This window comes from Manis pentadactyla, chromosome 4, assembly GCF_030020395.1.
Source record: "Manis pentadactyla isolate mManPen7 chromosome 4, mManPen7.hap1, whole genome shotgun sequence".
Lineage (NCBI taxonomy): Eukaryota > Metazoa > Chordata > Mammalia > Pholidota > Manidae > Manis > Manis pentadactyla.
The window spans coordinates 34,175,426-34,200,830 of NC_080022.1; the positions used below are offsets into that span (position 1 = coordinate 34,175,426).

Sequence of the window (25,405 nt, forward strand, 5' to 3'; positions counted from 1 at the left end):
TAGCCAGGTCCACAGTCCCATCACCTGGTCCCTGCACACAAGAAGCATTTTGTACTGGTCTTTTCATGCAAAGAAACTTGTGTGCTGCTTGGTACCCTGATTCCTCTAGGAGCTGATAGAAATTGTTGTTTTCTGCAGTTGTTTGAAACATGCTTGTATTTTGGTCTAAACACCCTCGAAGGTGCTATAGTGCAGTAGAAGCCACTACCAGCTCCATTGTTTAGTAGCTGTGTGATTTGGGGAAATACCCAGTTCTCTTTTCTACCTGCCTTCTTAGTAGATGTTAGGAATTTGCTTTTGGTTCTTCATAGTCAAAGGCCTTAGGGGAGTAGAAACTGGATGGAGGTTAGAGATGCCTCTGCCCTGCTTATGTTAATGACACCCAAGATGTAAGGCCATGCCTGGACCCAATCCTAGGGTTCCTGACTCAGTATTCAGGACTTAGTTCAGGTTTCCCCTGCCCGCCACCCTGCCTTTTCACATGTTAGACTAAGCACCAAGGTAGTGGGATGAAGCCACTGCTTTCTTAACATCAGGTATTCCTCCTTTTTATACTACATTAACGACTTAGTTTTTAAAAGCACATTCATTAGTTAAAAGGTAGGTTACTTTGTAGTAAAGGTGGTGGTAGTCACAGCAGTAGAACAGCTATGATTTACTAAGTTTTCTGCTGTGCGGGACACTATGCTAAGTGCTTAACATCAGGTATCTGTTACTTCTCATACCAACTCTGAGAAGTAGGGGGTGTTTTCTCTAACTTAGAGAAGGTGATCTCAGGACTCCCTCTTCTGTAAGTTCTGAGGACTTCAAAGACCTTTTGTTTTTGTGGGTCAGGTCTATCAGTATTTACTCTATTAGAAATTAAAATGGAGATTGGTTTAAGACAATCCATTTTTAAAAATGAAAAATAACTTCATTTTAAAACAAAAAATATCAACAAAAAAAGAATACCTTTTAATTTTGCAAATGTCTTTTAATGTCACTTCTTCATTTAGTCTGTTAGTTTGTTGTTTTGGCTAAAGTATGTAATGAAAATTCAGCCTCACAGTTACATAATTAGAAAGGGGAGGAGCCTTTTACTCCTCATTTAGGTTATTTGTGGGTGTTCTTTGATACTTGATATCAAAACTCAGCAAGTGGTAGTTTCTTAAAAGTTAGTTGCAGTATAGACTCTGAAACAGGTCAATTAACTTTGCGTACTCTGCACAATTAAAACTCATTTTGGTCTATCTTGCACTGATAATGGCTCTTAGGCATTTTATATCATATGTTGGTCATTTAGAAAATATTGGTGTATTGGGCTATGCAGATCTTCCAAATGTTGTTAAATGTTATACAGTATCAGAGAAATCACATTCATTAGTTTCACTAATTTCAGAGAGATACTTAAAATTTTGGGATGCTTTTTAGTGGTGATATAACTGCTGAAATTCTAATTTTTGCCTGAAAGCTTATGTTTTATTATTGACAGTACTATCACTTGTTTTCCTTGAAGTGACAAGCTCACTTCACTCATTTTTCAAGATGTTTGCCAGTACCCAAACATAGTTTGTCAGTCATTCTTTCAAAAAAAGCTTGTGTTCCATGAAAAAGGCAGCTAGTGTAGCTCACAGCTCAGTTACGTGGTGCTTTGCTCTAGACAGTCATTACCCTTCAGCATGCAGCAAAAGTGTCTTTTGAGTATTCACACGTGTACGCAAGGATTAAGGTTTAACCAAGTTAAAATTTTTTTCTGTTTCATCAGGAGGCATAATAAAACAAGGTTTTTTTCTTTTTTCTTCCTAAATTTTGAGTGCACAGTAGTAAAGGATGCAGTAACAACTAGTAGAGCTTAGGGCCATTGCCTTGATTTGTGCTAATTTGTGCCAGCAATTTTACTCATTATAGATTTTTACACCATCAATGCAAATGTCAGCACAATGGAAGAGGCTAATATTTTAAAATCATGAAAATGGCCATGGGTTCACAGGCTTCCTGTAAGTGTCTCTGGAATCCTCCTGAAATTTTGGGGCCACAGTTTGAGAACTGCTATTATATGAGTTGAAACTGAATCTCAAAGAACTCAAGTAACATACTGAATTCCATATATTTGGCTAATTAAAACTTCCACCTCACATTTTTTTTTTTTGGCTGTACTTTAGCTGTTGAATTCATGCACACTGTAGTTATTGAGTGCTTACTCAATAATGAACTGGCAATACAGTGTTAGGACCATTTCTACTTAATAAATGAATTGGCAGTATAGCCTTTCTAATTCTTGTCATGTAGTATGATTGTTAAGAGCAGTTTTGAACATCCATATTCTTTAAGACTCACTGCCCCTACCCCTATCTGATGTGAACTTTCGTCCATGCTCCCAAGGACCTTTTCCTAGGCCTACCCATCAGACCTTTCATTCAACCAGTGTGCCCATACACTGGCCTCCCACTGTACCACGCCCTCTGCCGGAAATGCAGTGAGGACCCACCCACCCTTAGGGTACACCCTCCTGGAGGGAATAAAAGTTCTAAAGTTTCTGCCAAGTCCCATGGTAGGTGATCTTTTCTTTCCTGTTAAGAATACATTTCTTAAAATAGTTGAGTCCTGTTTTGGTATTTCTTCATGGTAGAGCCCTGTCTCCTTTCCCTTAGAGAGACAGTTGAGAGGGACTCTTGATTCTGGCATTTACATTATCAAGTTTACTAAACTTATTATAGCTGCTCTTTTCTGTCACCTAGAAGCAGCAGGGGACAGAGAGATGGGGCTGACTTTGACTTAGCAGGCAGGTCTTTAACCATTGTATCTTTCAGCCCAGAGAAAGCCTGCCTTGCTTGGATGTCTGAGCAGGAATTTGTCCTGGTTCATTCTTCCCTGAGGTAGATGGTGCTTTTCACTTTGCTCAGGGGGACCTTCCTTTCACTCTTTTGCCTTATGTTCCCTCAGAGTCAGGACTGTCTCCAGTTGGGTCCTCCTGCTGAAGGGGAAGTGGTCCAAGTGAGATGGACAGATGGCCAAGTCTATGGAGCCAAGTTTGTGGCTTCCCACCCCATCCAGATGTACCAGGTAGCCAAAGATATTTGCTGGGGATTTGGGGGTACTTGATTAATTCAGTGTTTTTTCTTGGGCCAGAGGCAAGTCTTGCTTTTGGGAGAGATTCAGAATGACCTTTTCAGAGCTGGGGACTGCCCTGTGTCCATCCAGCCTACCGGGTTTGGCTTCAAACGTGAGAGTCATTATTTCAGTATTCCCAGTGCTTCCTGTACTGTAGGAAGTTGGCCACTGTGCATAGTGGACCAGGGAGAATCAGGGCAATCTTAGCCAAAGGGCTTTGCTTCCTTGGTAGGTGGAGTTTGAGGATGGCTCACAGCTTGTGGTTAAGAGAGACGATGTGTACACGCTGGATGAAGAGCTTCCCAAGAGAGTCAAGTCTAGACTGGTGAGTGTTGTCTGTGTGCCCTTGGTTCCTGTCTGGGAGGGAGGGAGGGAATAAGGCAAGGCTTGTGTCCCTTGGTGTTTCTCCTGGGGTGGTTGGCACACAAAGAGCTCACTTGGCTTGCTTATTCTTCTGTAGTCAGTAGCCTCAGACATGCGCTTCAACGAGATTTTTACGGAGAAAGAGGTTAAACAGGAAAAGAAACGGCAACGAGTCATCAACTCAAGATACCGGGAAGATTACATTGAGCCTGCATTATACCGGGCCATCATGGAATAGGTGCTTCCAGGGGCCAAGAGATTTCCAGCCATCAAGGCGAGAGCATCCTGGGGTTCCACAGCACAGCAGACACTTGGAACTCTGAAGTCTCTAAAAGTGAAGTTGTAAAATGAAAGGAGTGAAATAACCAGCCCCGTCATCATCTTACCCCACCCTCATCAGGTCGCTGTAGTGAATGGACAACTGTTCTTGGACACGTGGCAGCAGCTGCTGATCTCACAGCTGAGGGGCTGAGCACTGGAATGCTGTGGCTGCATTGGCCCCAGTCTGTAATGGGATCAGCTGTGCTGGCTGGGTTGGTTGCCCTGTTCCTCGCCTAGGACTTAGCTTCCTAATGATCACCTGCACCAACTAGGCAGAGGTGCTGGTGCTTACCCCCACCCACCTTTTGTATTTATGTGTGTGTGTGTGTGTGTGTGTGTATGTGTGTGGTGTGTGTGTGTGTACACGGACCAGCTTCTGCCAGCCCCAGGCCTTTACTTCTTTCTTTGCCTATCCAGGGCAAACAAAATGTGAAATTCTGCCCTCAGCTGAGCTGAATAAGGGCCCCTAAGGGATGGCTGGAAATGGATGTGACATGTCTGTCCCTGAAACTGCCTCAAGGGAGTGCTGACAAAGTTGCAGTGTTGAGATGCCGAGGAGTTAATGCCACCTCTTCATCTCTCTTGAAGAAGATAGGGGTACCGTGGGTGTGTGCTCACATCACTCTAGGCACAGAGCCCCTTGTGGCACAGTATTAGAGGGTGTGGGTGAGGGAATACCCTGAAGAGCGACTTTAATGATGGAAGCAGGCAGAGCCTGGTAGGTGATTCTGTCAACAGAAAATTGCAATCATGCAGGGGCTGGGTGGGTTAAGATGAATTGGGGCCACTGGAGACCAGGGGCAGGTTTAGATGTGCCCTGGTCTGAGGGTGGGAGGGTGCTGATTTGGGAGGGGGTGGGAATGGAGGGCAACACTGAAGGGGTTAGCAGGTTTTTGCTCCTCATGAATTTGCCTGGGCCCAGGATTGGAGGGCTTCACACCTATACCCTGTGTATACAAGAATCAGATTTATAATACTTCCCTTTTTTTTTTGTTACGTATGAACGCTATAAACCAAATTATTTTGAAAACCGGTGCATTACCTTGTCCTTAGCAATAAAATGTGTTGAGCAGAGGATTGCCTGTGTCTGCCCTAAGGAGCCTGAGTGGCCCAGGGTCAGGCCAGAGGTGGTGTATCTAGAGTCACAGGCTCTGGAGCAGGGCCATGTATTTTAAGAAGTCAGAAAGGCAGGATCTAGGAAGCTGCCCTAAAGAGATGGGCTCCTTTTTAGGTTTTGGCCCTGTGGCTCTGTGTTAGGCCAAGCATGGTGGGACACGGGGAGCAGAGGTATCTGTCTCTATGCACCTCTTTTTGTTTCTCTTGTCTTAGTGATGGGGAGGAGAGGGTAATAGAGGACCAGATCACTTGCAGGGCCCACAGAACTGGGTCGATCTCTCAGTTGTGCCACACTTAATTACCTTCACTGAGTTGGTTTTAATTCATGCCAGCGTCTATATTCCATACAAATTGTGGAACCAGCTTGAGGGAGTACATTTTAGGTGTTTGAAAAGCAAGGGGCTGGATCCTCAGCGAGATCCAGGAGAGTTTTGAAGCTGCTGTGGGCTGCCTATGGTTGGTGAGAAGCCTCCCAGGGGGAAGCCCCAGCGCTTTGCCTGGTGGGTTCCTGACATGCAGGTGGCTAAGGATAGAGCAGCCAGCAGCAGGTCAGGGAGGGGCTAGTGAATAGGTACAGGCCTTGGGCACAGCAGAACTGCTCCAGCCAGTCCTTGGATGGCTAGGCACCCTGTTTTGTGGCCCTGTCCAGATGCTGCAGAGGCTTGGTCAGCTCTGCAACTCAAACGCTGCTTTTGTGACCTGGGGCTTGGGAGGTGGCTGCTACCTGGTGTCTTGTTTTCTTGGGAGGCAGGGGAGGGAGGAGCAGCAGATTTCAAAGATACTCCTCTGCCAGCTCCCTCCTGGGACCAAAAAAGGAAGGTTGACCTTTTTGTCCTGCACCAAAGGATTCTCAGGGGTGACTAGGTGGAGCCAGGTGTTAATGGATTGGTGAGCCCTGGGAGCACATATCTTTGGATGGAAGGAACACTTCCCTAGACTTGGCAGGGTCCCAGACCTTCCCTACCTCTTAAGTCATTCCCCACCTGCCACGGACAGCTTTGCTGAACGACTTGAAGGGCTGGGGTGCTGGTACAACACAACAGTTACTAATTCTCTAGAAGCCACATCTTTTGGTCAGTGAAGTAACCGTGAGGAAAACGAAGTTGAGTTGATGAGACTCAAGTCCCATATAACAGGCCGTTGTCTCTCTACTGCATGTCGGTGAAGACAAACTTAGCCCTCAAAAGCACTGACTCCAGGGAAGGTTTCTAGCCTGTTAGGCTCCTTTCTAGAAGGCTTTTTGTCCCTGCAAGATGTCGTCTATAAAGTTAGTTAGGGGTTTGGGTTGGCAACCAAGGCTTGCAGCCTGACAATGTACTTCCTCCCTTCGGTTAATCCCATAGGAGGGATTACGTTTTAAGTTGTGCCCTAGGCGAATGTTGGGGTTTAGCTGCGGTTAATGGGTAGGGTGGGGGAGCAGCTAGAACTCCGGAGCTGCGAAGGGAAGAAGAGACGGAGTGGTCCTGTGCCAGACTCAAAGTTTACTGCGAGCCTCTGAAGTTCGTGAAAAAAGGCAGCCAGGGGCCCCGGTTTCCTCTTACCCCACAGGATTGGGCAGGGTCGCCACTCGGAGAGAGGACTGGCGGCGCTCAGCCTGTCTCCGAGCGAAAGTCTGCGTCCCCGGAGTGCAGTGACAGTGACCACCCTGCATTTTGCCCCCGGCAAGTCCCCCGCCCTACGCACGGGCTAGGAAACAGGCTCTCGAGTGGCTGGCTCGAGTGACCACAAGCCCTGCAGGCTTCAAATGTCGGCATCCCGAACGCAAACCCGTTCGGGCGTGAAGCCTGAGGAGGATTCCTCTAGGCGGCGGACATGCTCCGGGGGTCCGAGGCGCGAGCGTCCGCGTTGACCCTGCAAGCCGGACTCGGCAGGCCGGGACCCCTCCATCTACCCGCAGCCCTGCCCTGCCGGCGGCCGGGCCCCCGTGGGCCGCCGGGGAAACTCGGTGCCTGTGCCTGTTGGGCCGCGCTGGGCTTGTGCCCGCCCACCGCCTAGAGAGCAGCTCTGCATTGGCCAACTCGGCGCCCCGCCCGACTCTCGCGCGCCGATTGGTCGCGAACGCCCGACCCCCGGCGAGGGCTCCGAGGCGGAGAGCGGGATTGGTGGTCCCGCCATCCCCGGTCGGGGCCGTGCGCTCCGCCCGCCGCTGCGTCCCCACTATGGCGGCGCCCATGCAGCCCACCGCGTTGCGGGCGCCCGCTGGGGTCTCCCGCGGCTGCCGCCGCCGCCTGCGCCTCCGCCTCCACCTTCCCGCCCGCGTCAGGCCGGGCGCCGCCTCCCCCCGGCATCCCTCTCCGCTGCGGTAAGGGCCAGTCCTGTGCGCGTCGGGGCACGGCAGTCACCGCGGCTAACGGTCGCCGCGCCGCCCCAACCCTCCCCGCCGCCCGCGGCCCCCGGGTCCTCGCGCTCGTGCTGCGGAGGGTAGGGTCAAGGCACGGCCTAGCCGTCTCCGAATAGTGAAGTACGTACGGCTCAGACTGCGGGCTCGGGCGGGCAGTCCGGCCCCTGGATGACCTCGCCGGGGTAGGGGCTTCCAGGCCTGGGGGAGAGGACGGCTGGACCCGGGCCGAGTGGTCTGAGGTCACCTGGGAGCGAGACCCCGCAGCGCTGCGCACCTTGGCGCAGAGGAAGGACATGGTCAGGCGGGCCTTCGCTGTGGAAAGCGGAAGGAAAAGTCCAGGGAAAGCCTGAGTGGGAATCAGCAGTGTTCGAGTAGCGGTTGTCATTGCCTTCTGCTCTATAGGCAGGCAGCCAGATGTTCATGGGACCACGGTCAGTTTGACTGGCAGAGTATGCTTCTCTTGCTTCCTTTCCTCCGACACTTCTCCCCATTGTTTACTCGGTGATTTTGCTTGCAAGGGGAAATATCTCAGTGATGAGAGGTTTGGTTAGGATAGTGTCCCACGAATATTTTGGATTCCTTTTTACAATGCCCATTTTTTATTATTTCTCAGTAAACCTACCTTCTGTTTGTGTTACCCTTAAATATGCAGAGGGAGTGAAACGTGTGCACTGAACCATTGTAATTAATTGAGAGAGAAACCAATGAAGGCAGCTGTTAGTTTGTAAAAAATGTGAACTTTTCTGTGGATATACTTTTAACTATCTATACCATAGCTAGCTGAACATAAAGGTAGAAAAAAGCTTACTAGATTCCTGAAAGTGAAATAGGTTTTATGGAAATTTGGGTTATTTCTAAGTCATAATCATCTTGGAGTGATGATCATTGAACTGTTTGGTATTCAAGTAAAAAAGATTAAAAGGAAGCTGGCACCAAAAAAAAAAAAAAGACCAAATGGTATTTTCAAATAATCTCTTAATGTAATAGCAGCTCCTAAGATTAAAGACACTTAACTCAAGGATAATTTGAAGTATTAAGTGGTGAATCTCCCTATTTCACATGTTTAAATGTCTAGCCATGGTTTAATAAAAGTAAATTATTAATGAGGAAATGAGGTGCATATTCCTAGAGTCTGACTTCGGATCATTGGAACATGTCTATTGAGTACATGTTATGTGCAAAGCAATAGGACTGTGGGGAACTCAGGACCTGTAATGTATGACTCATTCTAATGGGCCTATGAGATAGTTGTGGGAATAAAGGACACACAGGAAAACGATAACTAATGACATGGTCTCTAGAATTCCCAGACAGTAATTACCCTGGAAATTCAGGAAAAGGAGAAATCCATGTGTTTGAGGAATGTGATTTGAGGAAAATCACAGGGGAGCTAGGCTTGAGTTGAGCCATGAATGGGTAAGCCTGGGTGGATGAAAAGGAAGGAGAAGTTAGGAAAGGAGAAAGTAAGGTGGTAAAGGTGGCAGGTGAGAACCCAAAATGCTCATAGGTGGTTCCAGGGGGTTCTTACTGGAAAAAATGGGAGATAAGGTTGTGCAAAAAAGATAGGTTCGATAGCATTAAATCAAGAAATAACTTTGTCCCAGGTGGGGCAAAGGATAAAAAATAGTATTATTTACTTCAGATGAAGCTGGACCTAGCCATTAGAAAAATAAATAGCAACACTTTATTTGCTCTTGTCACTTTTGTGATTAACCTCAGCTGTTTGGAATAACAATCCTTTAAGCTACCCAGGATCTGTGCCTCAAGATTCATTCTTGAATTTCTTCTTTTCTTCCCTTGTGTTCAGTCAGTTGCCAGGTCTTTATACTACCTCCACACTATTTCTGGCATCTGCTTCTTTCTGTGCCTACTATCATCACACTGATTTGGGCCATTGATCATTTCCTGGAATTACTGCAAAAAACCCCTATTTTTTTTTTCTTTCCTCTCATATGTTCTGTGTACAACCATCACTTCCAGACATCTCACTTTCCAGCCAACACTTTTAATGGCTCCCCACTACCTGTTGAATTAAGCTCAGACTAGCCTGGCATGGCAGGATGGGTATACTTATTTCTTGCCATTCCCTTAGACTGTATTATAATTTCCAGGTCAGTGGAACTATTTACTCTTCATGCTTTGCTGTTGGTGCTCCATATCTTTGTTCATGTTGCTTTTTTTAATCTTAAATTATCCCATTGAATCTGTACGTGTTGGTTCTTACCCGTGTTTCAGGGCCATTTGATATGGAACTTCTTTGATGAAACTTTTCTGTACTTTTCTCCCCGTTTAGTGGGACTTTTCTCTCCTTTAAACATAATAAATCTAGAGTCTGCCTTTTTGCCACAATTGCCAACATAAGAATGAAACTCAAGATACGAACTATCTTCTTTATCTGACAGTGTTTTGTACATAATAGGTACTCAGCAAATATATCTAACGTTGTACATGGCTTTGAACTGGGATGGATGCAAAGATAATTGTTTCTGCAAACAAAATGTTTATCATAAAATCAGAAAATAAAGTTATTTGTGTGAGAGAATTCCTTGGTGAGAGATCTGGTATGTTGGTATGGATAGCCTGCATTAACAAAACCTCTTCAGATGGAAGTGGACTAACAGAACAAAAGTTGACATTTCATTCATGCTACATATCCAGCCTACGTGCACAGGGAACCCTGCTCCTTAAAGTCGCTCAGGGACCCAAGCTCATGGAAACATGAACACGGTGTTTCCGTGTTCATTTTGATCAAGTAAAAGATGGTCGGCAGGGGACATTGGCTTTTGAAGTTTCTGTCCCAAAGTGTACATGTCATTTGCATTCACAGTTCACTGGTTAAAGCACGTCACATGGCTATGCTTAACTTTAAAGAAGGGCTGAGAATTGCAGTCTTAATATGTACCTGGAAAGCAAAGAGCCAGAAATAATTGGTGGACAATACTCATGAGTATCATGGGCCATAGAAGATTAGATCAGAAAATCAGGTGAGCTACTAGAGACAAGCATGTTGACAGCACAAAAAGTAATAGCTCTAACTAGGCATGGGATAGGGTGGATAGGGTAGATTGGGATCAGCACTCCATCACAAGCACTCTCAATGCTCACAGGCCGGGGCTGTTGATACAAGGGCAGTCATTCCTAAGGGAATCACTATTTTACAGCACCCTCAATGATGGACACAGTAATGGTCCTGAAGCATCCAAAAGAAGCTAAATTACATTCAAGATGCTCAGTCTAAGAAGCCAGGAAGTATGTAATAACTTGAGCTACATTTTCACTTGACTGGTTTAAATAAAAAGGATTCTTAGTGTAACATTATTGGTTTAATTGGGTTTATTTGAGGTTATCAAACTTTAGTATTTGGGGAGATGTCACTTTCAACAAAGAATAGGAGCATCAACTGCTGGGTGGAGCCCTGGTGCAGGAGATAAGATCTGGGTTGAAATCTTGTCTCTGCCACTAATTGTCTGACATTGAGCAAGTGTCTTACTCTTGAGCCCAAGTTTACTCATCAATGAAATGCAAGGCAGTTACAAGGATTAAATGAATTTATGTATATAAAGAGCTTTGCACAGTACCTGGTTCAGAGTAAGCACTCATGATAAGCAGCAGCTCCAGGATTTAAAGAAACAGAAATTAGGTAAGGAAACCCCAGGGATGTAAACAGAAGGGTTCCCCCAGATTTTTCTACCTTTTTTCCCTTCATTGAATAGCATTCCAGCCACACCTTTCTTATTTTCACGTTTATCATATTTTATTTTACTCCATTGTGTTCATGTCTGTGTCTCTCACTGTATCTATCAGGTGCTGTAGACATCCCATAAATATTTATTGAACATGAGCTCTGTTCTAGGTCATGGCCTTATAAATATGAAAGGTATGTCTCTGGCCTCAAAGAGTGTATAATCTGATAGGACCAGAGGCCAGTCAACCAGTGGTTAGAATACATTCTAACAAGGGCTGGGTTCAAACCCTGTGGAATCTAAAAGGAGACCTGATGTCACACTGGAAATATAGATAATAGTGCAGAGAACTTCTTACCTACCCTAGGTCTTATAGAATCACTAGTTAACAGCTGGGTGGATGTGGGTTTAAAAGGCTTTTCAGACAGTAAACAATATTTGTGATGTCCGAGAAGCACAAGAGATTGTGGCTACATCCTGAAGACGCTTGAATGGCAGGACAACTGGGTATGTTTGGGGAGTGTGTAGAGGCTGCAGAAGTCAGATTGTGAAGGCTTTGTGCATTCAGAAGTTAGAGCTTTATCCAGCAGATGATTAGGAGTCATTGAAGGATACCAAGTTAGGAAATGACTTTAACAGCCTTGCCTTTTAGGAAGAACATAGTGGAGTGAATATCCTATTTCCTTGACATGGGAAGTTCTGAGGTTTGCAACTGTAGTACGGTTCCTGCTTCACAAGAGTCATAAAATCTTATGTAAGAGGAGAGATGTGAATGAGGTGAGACTGGAGGGAAGGACACCTGTTCAACTACTGCAGTGATTTTGAGGGGTGTGTCCATGTCCTTCCTTGGGGCAGAGGAGTACCAGATTCAGGAGTCCACAGACCAGGATTTCTATCATGGCTTCACCAGTTTCTACAGTATGACCTGGGACAGGCTTCAGGACCTCTTGTGTCTTCTTGGTTTTCAAATTTGTAGAATGGGGATAAAAATTCCTACCTTACAAGGTAGGATGCTCTAAGGATTTGAGCATATAGGTGTAAAAAGCGTGGTGCTGGGCTACTAGATACTTAAGGGACTTTTTATAATAAAAATGATAGTTTTAAGATTCCTAATGTTTAGTACATTATTTGGTTCATGGTAGGTGATCATTAGCGTTTAATAGTACCACCTACAGATAACCATTGCTAGCATGGTTTTACTTACACATCTTCAGTGATTAATGAAGCTGGTCTGGGAATGTTAGGCATGAAGAAATTATTCTGAGATCAGTAAGGAAAGAGTCAATACAAATGTCAGACTAACTTGAACATTCTTTAAATGCCAACAAATTATATATGGTTGTCAGCTGTTCTGAACCATCTCTCAGGAGTAACACGTGCATGTGTGCACACACTCCTGCTGCTGGTGTTATTTTTTTATTTTTTATTAAGGTATCATTAATGTACAATTACAAGAGGAACATTATGTTTACTAGACTCCCCCCATCACCAAGTTCCCCCCACATACCCCATTGCAGTCACTGTCCATCAGTGTAATAAGATGCTATAGAGTCACTACTTGTCTTCTCTGTGTTGTACAGCCCTCCCTGTGCCCCCCCTGCACATTATACATGCTAATCTTAATGCCCCCTTTCTTTTTCCACCCCCCTTATCCCTCCCTTCCCACCCCTCCTCCCCAGTCCCATTCCCTTTGGTAACTGTTAGTCCATTCTTGGGTTCTGTGAGTCTGCTGCTGTTTTGTTCCTTCAGTGTTTTTTTTTTAAATCATATGTTGTTTGGTCTTTTTTTTTTTTTTGGTATCATTAATGTACAATTACATGAGGAACATTATGTTTACTAGACTCCCCCCTTCACCAAGTACCCCCCCACAAACCCCATTACAGTCACTGTCCATCAGCATAGTACAATGCTTTAGAATCACTACTTGTCTTCTCTGTGTTGCACAGCCCTCCCCGTGCCTCCCCCAACATTATACATGCTAATCTTAATGGCCCCTTTCTACCCCCTCCCCTTATCCCTCCCTTCCCACCCACTGTCCCTAGTCCCTTTTCCTTTGGTAACTGTTAGTCCATTCTTAGGTTCTGTGATTCTGCTGCTGTTTTGTTCCTTCAGTTTTTTCTTTGTTCTTATACTCCACATATGTTTGAAATCATTTGGTACTTGTCTCTCTCCACCTGGCTTATTTCACTGAGCATAATACCCTCTAGGTCCATCCATGTTGTTGCAAATGGTAGGATTTGTTTTCTTCTTATGGCTGAATAATATTCCATTGTGTATATGTACCACATCTTCTTTATCCATTCATTTACTGATGGACATTTAGGTTGCTTCCATTTTTTGGCTATTGTAAATAGTGCTGTGATTAACATAGGGGTGCATCTGTCTTTTTCAAACTGGGCTGCTGCATTCTTAGGGTAAATTCCTAGAAGTGGAATTCCTGGGTCAAATGGTATTTCTGTTTTGAGCTTTTTGAGGAACCTCCATACTGCTTTCCATAGTGGTTGAACGAATTTACATTCCCACCAGCAGTGTAGGAGGGTTCCCCTTTCTCCACAACCTCGCCAACACTTGTTGTTGTTTGTCTTTTGGATGGTGGCCATCCTTACTGGTGTGAGGTGATATCTCATTGTGGTTTTAATTTGCATTTCTCTGATGATTAGCGATGTGGAGCATCTTTTCATGTGTCTGTTGGCCATCTGAATTTCTTCTTTGGAGAACTGTCTGTTCAGCTCCTTTGCCCATTTTTTAATTGGATTATTTGCTTTTTGTTTGTTGAGGTGCGTGAGCTCTTTATATATTTTGGATGTCAACCCTTTATCGGATCTGTCATTTATAAATATATTCTCCCATACTGTAGGATACCTTTCTGTTCTATTGGTGTTGTCCTTTGCTGTACAGAAGCTTTTCAGCTTGATATAGTCCCACTTGTTCATTTTTGTTTTTGTTTCCCTTCCCTTATGTTCATGAAGAAGTTGCTCATGTTTATGTCCAAGAGATTTTTGCCTATGTTTTTTTATAAGAGTTTTATGGTTTCATAACTTACATTCAGGTCTTTGATCCATTTTGAGTTTACTTTTGTGTATGGGGTTAGACAATCCAGTTTCATTATCTTACATGTAGCTGTCCAGTTTTGCCAACACCAGCTGTTGAAGAGGCTGTCATTTCCCCATTGTATGCCCATGGCTCCTTTATCATATATTAATTGACCATATATGTTTGGGTTAATATCTGGACTCTCTATTCTGTTCACTGCTGGTGTTATTTTAATGGGTTTCCTGCATGAGCTGCTGTTGACTGCTTGCCTCTGAAATTTTGCTTCTCAGTCTCCTGAACATATTTTAAAAGATGATAATGGGGGTTTAATTCAGATTCGTTCCCCATTAGTTTCCTCCCTGGCCATCTTAGCTGACAGGAGTTCCTTCCTCTCAGCTCCTTACAACTTTATGTTATTTTGAATAAATGTTGTCTACTGCCTTATCTTAACATTATTCATCTGTATGTCCTTAAGTTTCCCTTTTCCTTGATGTCAGTTTTCTTACAAAATAATGGAAAGATGGCATGTTTATATGTATTTTTAACATGTCTTCAAAACCCACTTAAACCTTTTGTTTGAAATATATTGAACAGTACATAAAATTATCTTACTAAGTTTTTAAGTATATAGCCATGATTCTCAGACTTTTGGTTCTCAGGACCCTTTTTTAAAAAAGTTTAAAGATTACTGAAACTCCAAAGAACTTTTATTTTTGTGGGTTTGCCTATTGGTATTTAATGTATTAAAAAATAACTGAGTAAAATCTAAACCGCAAGAATTTACAAGCAGACATTCCACTAGCCACGAGGACAGTGATGCCATCACATGGCATCTTTGTTTATATAGCTGCTGGGGAGCTCTGCCGGACCCTTGTAAGAATGGGTGAATACAGAAAATACATGGTTTTAAATTCATGGATACACTGAAAGGTCTTGGGGACCCTCAAGGGTCCTTGGGCCACAGTTCGAGAACTGCTGGCACATAGATATGTGAGTTTTTATAAGTGACACTTTTATATCTTTTTGGCAATGAAATAACATAAGGATGGCAACACTGCCAAACCTGTTTTCAAAATGCACTCAACATAGTTTCTTTTAAAAAATAACCAGTTCTAGCTTTTGTTAAGACATGTCCTTTACCTTTAAAGGACAGACATCTACTTTGTAAAACCTGCTAGGTACCATGCTGCAAACAGACATTTGCCATTCCAGAAAAAGTCAGCAAACTTGGAACACCAGAAAAAAATACAACTGCCCCTTATGTTCCAGAAATCTTATGTGTATTTGCCCAGATGATAACACAGAACTTCTTGAGTTACAAGAGTTTTATGATTACCATCTCATTGTTAAGTTTAGTTATAATACTACTTAAAAGATCAAGCTTTTATTAAATTAACCACATTGATGTCACTTTGTAATGCATAAACAGCACTGCATCATGAAGCAAGTGAGTATATGATGGTATCACTACCCCCATGCTGTGGAGCTTCCACACTCCTTGAAGATTCCTCCTGAACCTTCTGTGCTGTAAGATGGCTGACAACAGGGATTGTGTGAGGACACTAGCATCAATCAAAATTAAATATGTGAAAAGTTTATAAATAGGGGGTCTGGTGTTTTATTCTGCTGCCTCGGTGAATCATTCTGAGTACCCTTTGACACATATGTACTCGCTGAAGGGAAATGGCCTAGGCTATTAGAACAGCCTCCTCTTGCTCTTGGCCCTGCCTTCTCCAGGCTAACCTTCATATTGCTGCTCAAGTGATCTTTCTCAAATGTGAATCTGTCATTTCTCTACCTAATCCCTGAAGTGGCTCTCCATTGCCAATGGGGTGAATTTCAGACTCCTTAGAATGGCATCTAAAACCCCTCCTGCACTTTTAATTTCAACTCCTTCACGGAAGCTTTTCCTAAGCCTTACAGACAGTTATTCTTGCCATCATCTCATAATGCCTGTACTTTGTTTATACTTTAACTGCATGCAGGACACTGCTCTGGAGGGCAGGTACCACACTGCGTATTCCTAGTGTTGTACTCAGTTGCCTAATAATGGCTTCTGCCTGGACTGATAAGATGGCATAGTTCCAGCATAGTTATTCTGCAATATTACATTTCTTTCCTTGCATTGTTTTTTTAAGATATGGCAGATCAACAATATGGAACTACTACATAGGCCTGAGACATCTGAAGTCTCAGAGAAATGATAGCAATGAAAGGGAGTATTTACCTAGTATTTTCTAATGATATATTTTACATATACAAGAACAAAACAATATAATGATACCTACCACTAAATCTTAATATGCCATATTGCTTCAGTTTCTTTTTTTTTTTTTTAAGAAACAGAACATTCCATTTCCTGTGTACTTCTTCCTAGGCTCCTTACTCTTTCACCAGACAAAACACTATCTTGAATTTAAAAGTTTTAAAATTCCCTTACATGTTTTTATGCTTTTTCTACATTATGTGTCCATACACAACATATAGCAAACAGGCCTGCAGGTTTTTTCTTGGAACACAGCCCTGCCCATACATTTATGTATTATTTCTGACTGCTTTTGTGCTATAATTTTCTGTTTCCAGTTTTCTGGATATATTTATCGCCAACCACCTTCAACACCAGTGCCCACCCTTTTATCTCAGTTGGCCCAGGCAAATGAAGGTCATCTTTTCAAACATTCCAGTTGAATTTCTTCAAAACTGACTGCATTCAGCATTTTAAATCTTCTACATCAAAATCACCTTTTCCAAATAAAAGAATTATGTCTAGAACCTTGTCCTCTGAACACTACTAAAACAAACAAGCAAAACCCCAATAAAACCAAACCTTAACAGCTTCTATTAAAAAAGGTTTTTTTTTTCTCTTGGTAAAAATGAAAACTAAAACATGTGAAACTGTAAGTTTTGTTCCCTTGGATTTTTACCACCCTCCTCTAGGCTTTTTCTCATCTACTTCTGAAGGGAGCATCTGACCACAGACAAAGTATCTTTCAGCTTTCCTCTTATGTCTTCTAGTTTTAAAACCTTCATAGATACCTAATTTCTACTTAAAAAGTCACTGACTGCCCATTTAGAGGAGTCTGGTCCAATTAGGAGAGAGAAATCACATGGTGCTTTGAGCAGGGAAAGCTTAATGTAAGAATCATTAACTATAACAGGGAATTGGATTAACATGAAATTAGTAAGAACTAATGCAATAAGTGCATGGAAAGATGCTCGGCATCATTAGCCCTTAGGAGAATGCAAAGCAAAACCACACTGACATACTTGCTGTCAGCCTAGCTCTCTCTAATTATCTATTTTTGCATATCTTTTTTTCCTTTTGCTTTGTTCACTCCTAGTAGGATGGCCATAATAAAAAAGTAACAACAGATAATAACAAGTGTTGACACAGGTGTGGGAAATTTAGAATTCTCATGTATTACTGGTGGGAACGTAAATCTACACCTACTTTGGAAAACAGTCTGGCATTTCCTAAAACGGGTAAACGTAGGGTTACCACATGACATAGGTATATTTCAGTCCTAGGTATGTACCCAAGTCCATTCCTAGATGTATACCCAAGGGAAATTAAAACTTATGTCCATACAAAAACTTGTACATGAATGTTCATATCAGCATTATTCATCCAAGAAGTGGAAACAGTCCAAACGTCCATCAGCTGACAAGTGGATAAATAAAATATGTATGTCCATATGATGGAATGTTATTTGGGAATAAAAAGAAATGAAATATCAATACATGCTACAACATGCATGAACCTTAAAAACATTATGCAAAGTGAAAGAAGCCTGTGACAGAGGACCACATTATTGTATGACTCCATTTATATAAAATGTCTGTATGCATTTGCTTATTCTACAGATAAAAGTAGATTAGTGGTTGCTTAGGACTGGGAGAATGGGAGGGTTTGGGGGTGGGTGACAGCTAAGAGGTGCTGGGTATCATTTTTGGAGGTGATGGAAATGTTCTGAAATTGTGGTGATGCTTGTATATAACTGTCGAAATACTAAAAACCATTAAAATGTATACTTTGAATGGGTGAATTGTATGTTATGTGACATCTTAATAAAGCTGTTAAAAAGAGGTAAACAGAACTCTAAAGAATACAGAAGTAACAGATATAAGGAACAGCCACTGCCCTAGGGCTAAGATAGAGTGCTCAATGAAGAGCTCTTACCCCACTCCACACCCACCACAGGCTGTGATCCAGACTTTGGTGGTGTGCCTATGACCATTGCTCAATAAATAGCAGATGAGTTGTTGTGATGCTGCATGTTGGAATTTGCTGGAAATCTGCTCTCTGGAACTTGTCATAAGTATGTGTCAGTATGCCATCTTGGGTTCTGGGGAAAGAACTAGAGGCCCTCTGCTACAAAACTGCCCAGGAGAGTTGCTGAGGGAAGCTGTCAGCTGCTGCTTATTGCTGACTGCTGGGCACTGGAAAAGCCATGTGTGGTCTACAGGAGCTGACAAAGAGGAACACGCTGGATCCCAGAAGCAAAACCCTTTTCCTTCTGCAGTGGCTCCCTAGCATCCTCTGCTGACAAAGCGTGACATACATCATGCCACCTGGCATTTCCTTCACCATTTCCTTTAACAAAGGAAAATTCTTAAAGGGCTCAGATCCATTTTTACAGAGCAAGCAAAAAGTGATCAATTTGGAGCTAAGAGGCAGTAGATCTGAACCCACACAATGGGTAATTGGGAACTCAGCATACCTGAGCTTTTTAATCCCCTTTGGAGATTCTCAGGTTATCCTTGCCACCTTGGCTATTTTGGGTTGGAGAACCATGACACTATCTTTGAGCTAATTTGCCCTCTGCCCAGCTCTCTCTAATTATCCATTTTTACAAATCTTTTTTTGGCTGCATTTGCTTGGTTCTCTTTTTCAGATACCAATTATTCTTATGCTGGACCTAAGGCTACTATTGCTGCATGTTTTTGTTTTGATGTTTGTTTTGTTTTTGTCTGTTTTAGTAATCCCTTTAAGTTTTTTATTCTTTTTTATTTTACCTTGCCCATGAAGTGCTACATGGCCTAAGCGACTCTTACTGTATTTTAAGCAATGTCCACTTTGTTCTTGTCTATTGAGGCTTTTGTTTTTGTAATGGTGTTATTTTTCTTTGTTCACTTTTCCTGATTGCTCATTTTATTTTATTTAAAAATGTTGTTTTACTATTTCTTCTCTGAGTGCCCACTTTAATCTCTGCTCTTAGTTAGCTCTTGTTTTCTAGAGCTATTTGCAAATGGGTGGGGCTGGAAGAACCTTTGTTAACAATCTTTATGTGTTCTCTGACAAAATTTTTTCCTGTTGTGTTGTCTTCATCTACCATACTCCCACCAGACCCTCCCTATTCTCTTCTTTCACTTTTGTTGCAGTATTTTTTTTTTTTAGATACTGTACAGATTCCTTTTTATTGTTCTGATACACTGTATGGCCTCTTAAACTGAAAAAGTTATATGAGTGAGGCCAGATCATTGGATTTGAATCCTGGTTCTGCCACTTACTGTTTCTATGATCTTAGACAAGATAATTTAACTTCTTTGTGCCTCAGTTTCTTCTCTATGTAATGGGATGATAGGATTGTTGAGAAGATTCAGTGAGTTAAATCATACCAAACTCTTAGAACTGTGGTTGGTCCTTAGTAACTGCTATATGAATATTGGCAATATTAATTATCTTATCCCTCACATTGACCTGCAGTTAGAAAATGCACAATTCTGCATAGAATAACTGAATATATTGCATATTAACTAGTTAAATCTACTTAGTCATGCATAAGGTCTGAATAGGAGGTGTGCATTCAGCAAAAACGTTTAAAAAATTGATGGGCTCTTCAGTAACTTGTTTGGGAAGCTCAATAATAATAGTACCTACTGACTTCTAATTAGCTTGCCTCAAAAATAGTCACAGGAGACATGCTCAGGAAATACTTTGTGTCTTTTGCTCTGTGTAATTTCATCACGCTTGAGTTCATATCCATTATGGTTGATATTTGAAGGTCAGCGAAACTCTGACATTTCAGACTAAAAATTGTTGCCAGGTACAGTTCAGAAAATAACCATATTATAGAGTGTTTTATGAATGACAGTAGTTTGGTGCAGTTTGTCTCAGCAAGTTCAAATTTTTATATAATTTTCTTTTTATGCCTAATAAAATAACCTAGCTTTCCGTACCTTTTGTATGTTTTTTTTTTTGAGTATACTATACTTGACTGAATATTCAGTCACTAAGCAGGTAGATTTTGAGTACTGGTGATACAATGGTGAACAAATTAGACATGTTTCCTGCCTGCATTAGCCAAAATATATATGTTAAACAAATTACTGTAAATACTTATGAGATTATAAGTGCACTACATAACAGGATGGGGAGATACAAATGCTGTGGGAATTTATAATAGGGAGACCTAACCTGAAGTGTGGAGACAGGTAAGGCTTCTCTGCATAATTAACCTTGAAGCTGAGACTTAAAGGCCGAGTGGAAGTGACTAGATGAAGTGGTAGGATCAAGAAGGTTTTAGTCTGGCGCTAGGAGAGAGCATGGTGAGTTCAAAACATTGAAAGATGTTCAGTGCCGTAGACTCAAAGGTGAGGACGTAAGAGATGGCAAGAGGTAAGGAGAGGTGCGCAGGGGCCAGGTCATGCAGTCTTACAAGCCTTGCTAAGGGGGTTCTGACTTTACACTAAAGATCATGGGAACTTTACAAAGTTTAAGTATGGGAGTGAAATAAAGCCACATTGGCTGCTAGTTGAAGAATGAACTGGAAAAGATCAAGATTAGATATGGGAGGCTTATTAGAGGCTAATAGTAGTCAAGTGGAAGATTACAGTGACTTGAGATAGGATGATGGCAGTAAAGATGGAGGGATGGATAGATTCAACAAGTATGTAAAGAGGTAGAATTCATAGGACTTAGTGGCTGATTCTTTGTGGAGGGTGAAAGTGAGAAGGAGGGTTGTGCTGAGGATAATTTCCAGTTTTCCAATAGAAGGATCCATGAAGGTGTTGCCTTTTATGGAGCTAAAGAACAGTGGGTAAAGAGGAGGTTTATAGGGGAAGTCTGAGACATCTGTGAAACATCTAGATGATGATACAGAGTAGGAACTTAGACAAGTGGACATGGAACAAAGAAGAGTTATCTAGAAAGAATACATAAAGTTTGAGATAATCAACATAATGGTGGTAGGTGAAATCTCAGAAGTGGAATGAGATTGCCTTGGGATGTCTGCAGAGTGAAAAATTAAGAAAATCTCAGTGCCCCAAGCTTCTTTCTGCATTTAGAATACATATATATATATATATATATATATATATATATATACACACATATACATATACACATACACATACACACACTTCAGTGTAAATTACTTTTTGGGATGTGTACAAGTTATGTCTAGAATTGGCATATAATTAGAAACATCAATTTACTTAATTTTTAAACACTTCTTAAGTGTTACTATGTAGTAGGTGCTATGCTGTTAAATGCAGATGCTTCACAGATATGTTATAGATTCTGCTGTCAAATTATATGTTAAGTCTTTGCAGAGACTAAATAGGATGTTTTATAAGGGTATGATAGAGGTAAGCATGGGACTTGGGGGAGCACAGGCAGCTGTAGTGTGGGGCTATGATTAAGGAAAGCTCCCTGAAGGAGGTAAGACTTGAACAGAGTCCTAAAAGATGGGTTAACTGTGCTAGGCAAAAAAGGCAGAGAAAGGGCTCATCACCATGTTGTACTGCCTCTGTTTCAGATGCTGTAGAAAGGTCCAGTCATGGGAGGACTGTAGTTAGTGTCCAGTGGATTTGGCAGTTAAGACGTTAGTGGTAAATTTACTGAGTGACAGGTTTGGAAGCCAGATCAGATCATTATGGGCTGAAGAATGGATGGAAGTAGGAAGTCAGACAGACTCCTCTAGGGCAGGGTCTGAGTTTGATTGTCTTAGTGTCCTCTCTTGCTTTGCATAATCCCTGGCACTTAGTGTTTGTTGTGTTAGCTCTGGACAGAAGAGAGATAATCTCCTTCTCTGAGATAAAATGAATATAGGAGGAGGGGATAAGTCCAGATTGCTGCATTCCCTCTATGTGCTGAAAAGAGCTTATTGTGAGGGCATCTGCAGCTCTTTTCCTGCCTGCTTTTTTATGGCTGTATGGGGAGGCCAAATGTGCTCCCACAGACAGAAAAATTCTCAGCATAAATCTACTGTTAGTGTTTTAATGTTTTATTCTAGTCTTTATCTGTTTTTGGTTGACTGTACACTACTTGTATCTTTTTTCATTCAATACTATATCATAAGCATTTCCCCAACTCATTAAAATTTTTTCATAAACAACATCTCAAGTGGCTGCATAATTTCTCACTTGGATGTTTTTATTTATTTATTTATTTATTTTGGTATTGTTAATGTACAATTACTTGAACAACATTATGGCTACTAGACTCCCCCTATTATCACTTGGATGTTTTTTTTTTTTGGATGTTTTTTGAACATTTGTTTGAGCATTTAGTTTAAAACTTTGTTTTTAAACTTTTAATTTTGAAATAACTTGAGGCTTACAAAAAAGTTGCAAAAATATTACAAAGGACTCCCATATATCCTTCAGCTTATGGTTGTATCAGATTTCTCCACTGTAAAACTCCTCTGTCCCTCTCTGTCCATTTCAAAATTTTATCCACTAATTTTAACATCCCTTGATGTTTCTTAGCTGACTTATTACTAAAATGGCTACTAAATGGTGATTTTCTAGTTACATTATTCCTTCTGTATCTATTGTCATTCCATTCTAAGGAGGAGCTTTCTCCTCTCATTTATTAGATTCTTACTTTAATGGGTTATAATCTGTAATTATCCATCCAAATCACTCCAGATCTGGCCATTAGGAGCCCTGTGAGAAAGCTGCTGCTTTTTTCCTTTTTGACATGTTCTCACTCAGAACATTTTCCTTCTCTCAGGCTAATAAATGATCCAGGCTTATTGTGTACTTTCTCTACTTCAGCCCTGAAATCAGTCATTCTTTCAAGCGTTTCTGCTCCCTGTTGGTGGAGAATGATGTTTTAAAATCAAGATCTAGGCACCAGATGTGCTCATTGCTAATGGGATATGACTGCTGCCAGGCCCTTTGCAGTGAACAGAGTCCAGGAACATGTGTGTGTATACACATGAAGACATACACACTGTCCACATCTATATTTATTTTTATATCTTTGTTTATTGAAAACCATCAGTTCACACTGATGACTTCAATTCCAGTACAGCCCTGAGGATTTGTTCTAGTATTTCCCTCTCTGTACTTGAAATTCCCTTCTCCATCACGGAGAAATCTGGCTCTTGTTAGACTCAATGTATTTATTTATTTGGTCAATCCCCGTATCAGCTGTTGCCATACCCCCTGGCCCCTCACAATGGCCCAATGCCCATCCCCCTCCCCTCATTCCAGGTTTATGTGTCTACTTTGCTTGGCCCCTGAAGTCTAATGGCTTTCAGATTAAATTATTCAGAGAGAAAGATGGAGAGAGTTCATTTTTATGGCTGCATAATCCTTCATTTTGTGGAGGATTAGTTTATTCATCCCCTGCTGGAGAACTCACTTTCTTGTATTACAAATAGTGTGGTAGTAAATAGCCAGATGCATAAGTCTTTTCATATTTTTGTCAGTGTATCTTTGGAATAGTTTCTTAGAAGTGAGGTTATGGGGCTAAAGGGTAAAAGCATGTGTCATTTTATTATACTTTGCCAAATCCCTGCCACCACAGCAATGTATGAGAGTGTCTGTTTTTCCCCTGTGGTGTCATCACTAGTGTGTATTGTCAAGCCTCTGTCCTAGCAGTGAGTTTGGAATTTCATGTCTTTCAGAATCTTGAGGTGTTTTCCTCCTCTTTGTCTTGGAGGTTTGGGCTAATTTTTAGCTCTTACTTGCTGCTTTTTTATGTCATCTGCTTTTGGAAATTAGTTTCCTCTTTGGGATGTTTGTTTTACCTCTTCTCTTGAAGATCCTTTTCCTTTTCTCACTGTCATATTTTTTGAATGAATGGGAAAAATCTGTTGTCTGACTGGCGGTTGTGTGTTTGCCAAAGCCCTAGGTCTCAGTCCCTGTGCCAGTTCAGACATCATGGCTGTATTCAGGACAGAAAGAAGGGCAGGGGGCTGGTACCAGCTGCTTTAGTCCCTTTTGAAGAGGAAAGAAAAGGCTTTTGAAGAACCACCTGCCTTTTGTAGGCAGGCTGCGTATCCCTGCCTTATCCTCAATACCTTTTTTGTTTTTTCAATGGGAGCATTGGGCAGGATACATAGTCCTTTGTGTTGCTGAAAATGCAAGTCTTCAGTTTCTATTTCACTTTGGAAACTGTGCGTTTGTTACTTACATAAATATAAAAATTAAAAGTAAAAGTAAACATGCAAATAAATAGATTTTGAAAAACACCCTCTTCAAACTCTCTCTTTAGAGATAATTATTGTCAAGAGTTTGGTGCATATTCTTTTAAGTATGTATTTAATACTTAACCTTAATTTTAAATGTGACTGTTGTCCTTATTTGCTACCACCAATCTGTGGCTATACATACATACACACACATTACTCTTCTACAATTGGATATTTTTTTCACTTGGCAGTGTGGTCTAGACATTTTTCCATGTCAGGACATACAGGTGTGCCTCATTCTTTCTAACTGTGCGTCACAGCCTACACTTGTTATTCTGCCCTCATCGATCCACTATCCACCTTCTTTTCTCTGTGCTGGTGGCTGACCTCTAAGAACTGCGTCAACTGGGCTTCCTTGCCCTCTGGCTTTCAGTTGGGATCAGCTGGTAAAAGGCACCCACAAAGAGCGGAGGGCAAATGGGGAGAAAAGGCAGAGTGTTTATTATCACCCCTCTGTTCTTTGCTGTGGCTCTAGTAGCTGCTGTGCTTTCCTGTGGCCACTCCCTGCTGGCTGTCCTCTCATCTCAGACAGCTCTTGTTGGGTCCAAGGACCACGCTTCAGTCTCCTTGCCCTTTCACCTCAAAGGTGGGAATGGCTTCCTGCTGTTAATAGTCCCTAATTACTTTACCACCTCTAGTGGGTCCCTTTAACCCTACTCACACAGCTGCAAAAAAATCCTGTTATTAACTTCCTTTGGTTAATTCCATTGTGTGTGCTGTTTCCTGCCCAAACCTCAATGATAGCACTGTGTAGACATACCATAATTTATCCATCTGGTTCCCCATTTGAATTTTTGTATTTTGCTCTTCTAATCAGTGTTACTAATGAACATTCATGTACATATCTTTTAAAATATTTGTTGTCATGTTGCATTAGGAAAAAGTCATAGAAATAGAAATGCTGGGTCAAGATGTATGAATGTTGCAAATTTCAATAGATACTTCCGATTTGTTCCTAAGTCTACCAGTTTACAGTTCTACAATGTGTTGTTTGTTTTTTATTTTTTATTATTTTATTATTTTATTTATTT

The 25,405-nt window shown here is 41.8% G+C and overlaps 2 protein-coding genes across 9 annotated transcripts in view; both read left to right on the forward strand.

Moving 5' to 3' along the window:
• Positions 1-4,804, forward strand: part of KDM4A (lysine demethylase 4A) — a 39,521-nt gene extending 34,717 nt beyond the window's left edge. For 4 of the 5 annotated variants that reach the window (XM_036892806.2, XM_036892807.2, XM_057500127.1 and 1 more), the window contains exons 20-22: positions 2,923-3,042; positions 3,323-3,415; positions 3,551-4,804. In XM_036892806.2, coding sequence (XP_036748701.2) covers positions 2,923-3,042; positions 3,323-3,415; positions 3,551-3,691 — 354 coding nt within the window. In that variant the 3' untranslated portion in view covers positions 3,692-4,804. Of the gene's footprint in view, positions 1-2,922; positions 3,203-3,322; positions 3,416-3,550 lie in introns of all 5 variants that reach the window. The other variant, XR_008996986.1, reaches the window with a different exon arrangement.
• Positions 4,805-7,052: 2,248 nt separating this feature from the next.
• ST3GAL3 (ST3 beta-galactoside alpha-2,3-sialyltransferase 3) overlaps positions 7,053-25,405 on the forward strand; it is a 201,144-nt gene continuing 182,791 nt past the window's right edge. For all 4 annotated transcript variants that reach the window (XM_036892928.2, XM_036892932.2, XM_036892930.2 and 1 more), the window contains exon 1: positions 7,053-7,192. The gene's annotated coding sequence lies outside the window, so the exon portion shown is untranslated. The remainder of the gene's footprint in view (positions 7,193-25,405) is intronic.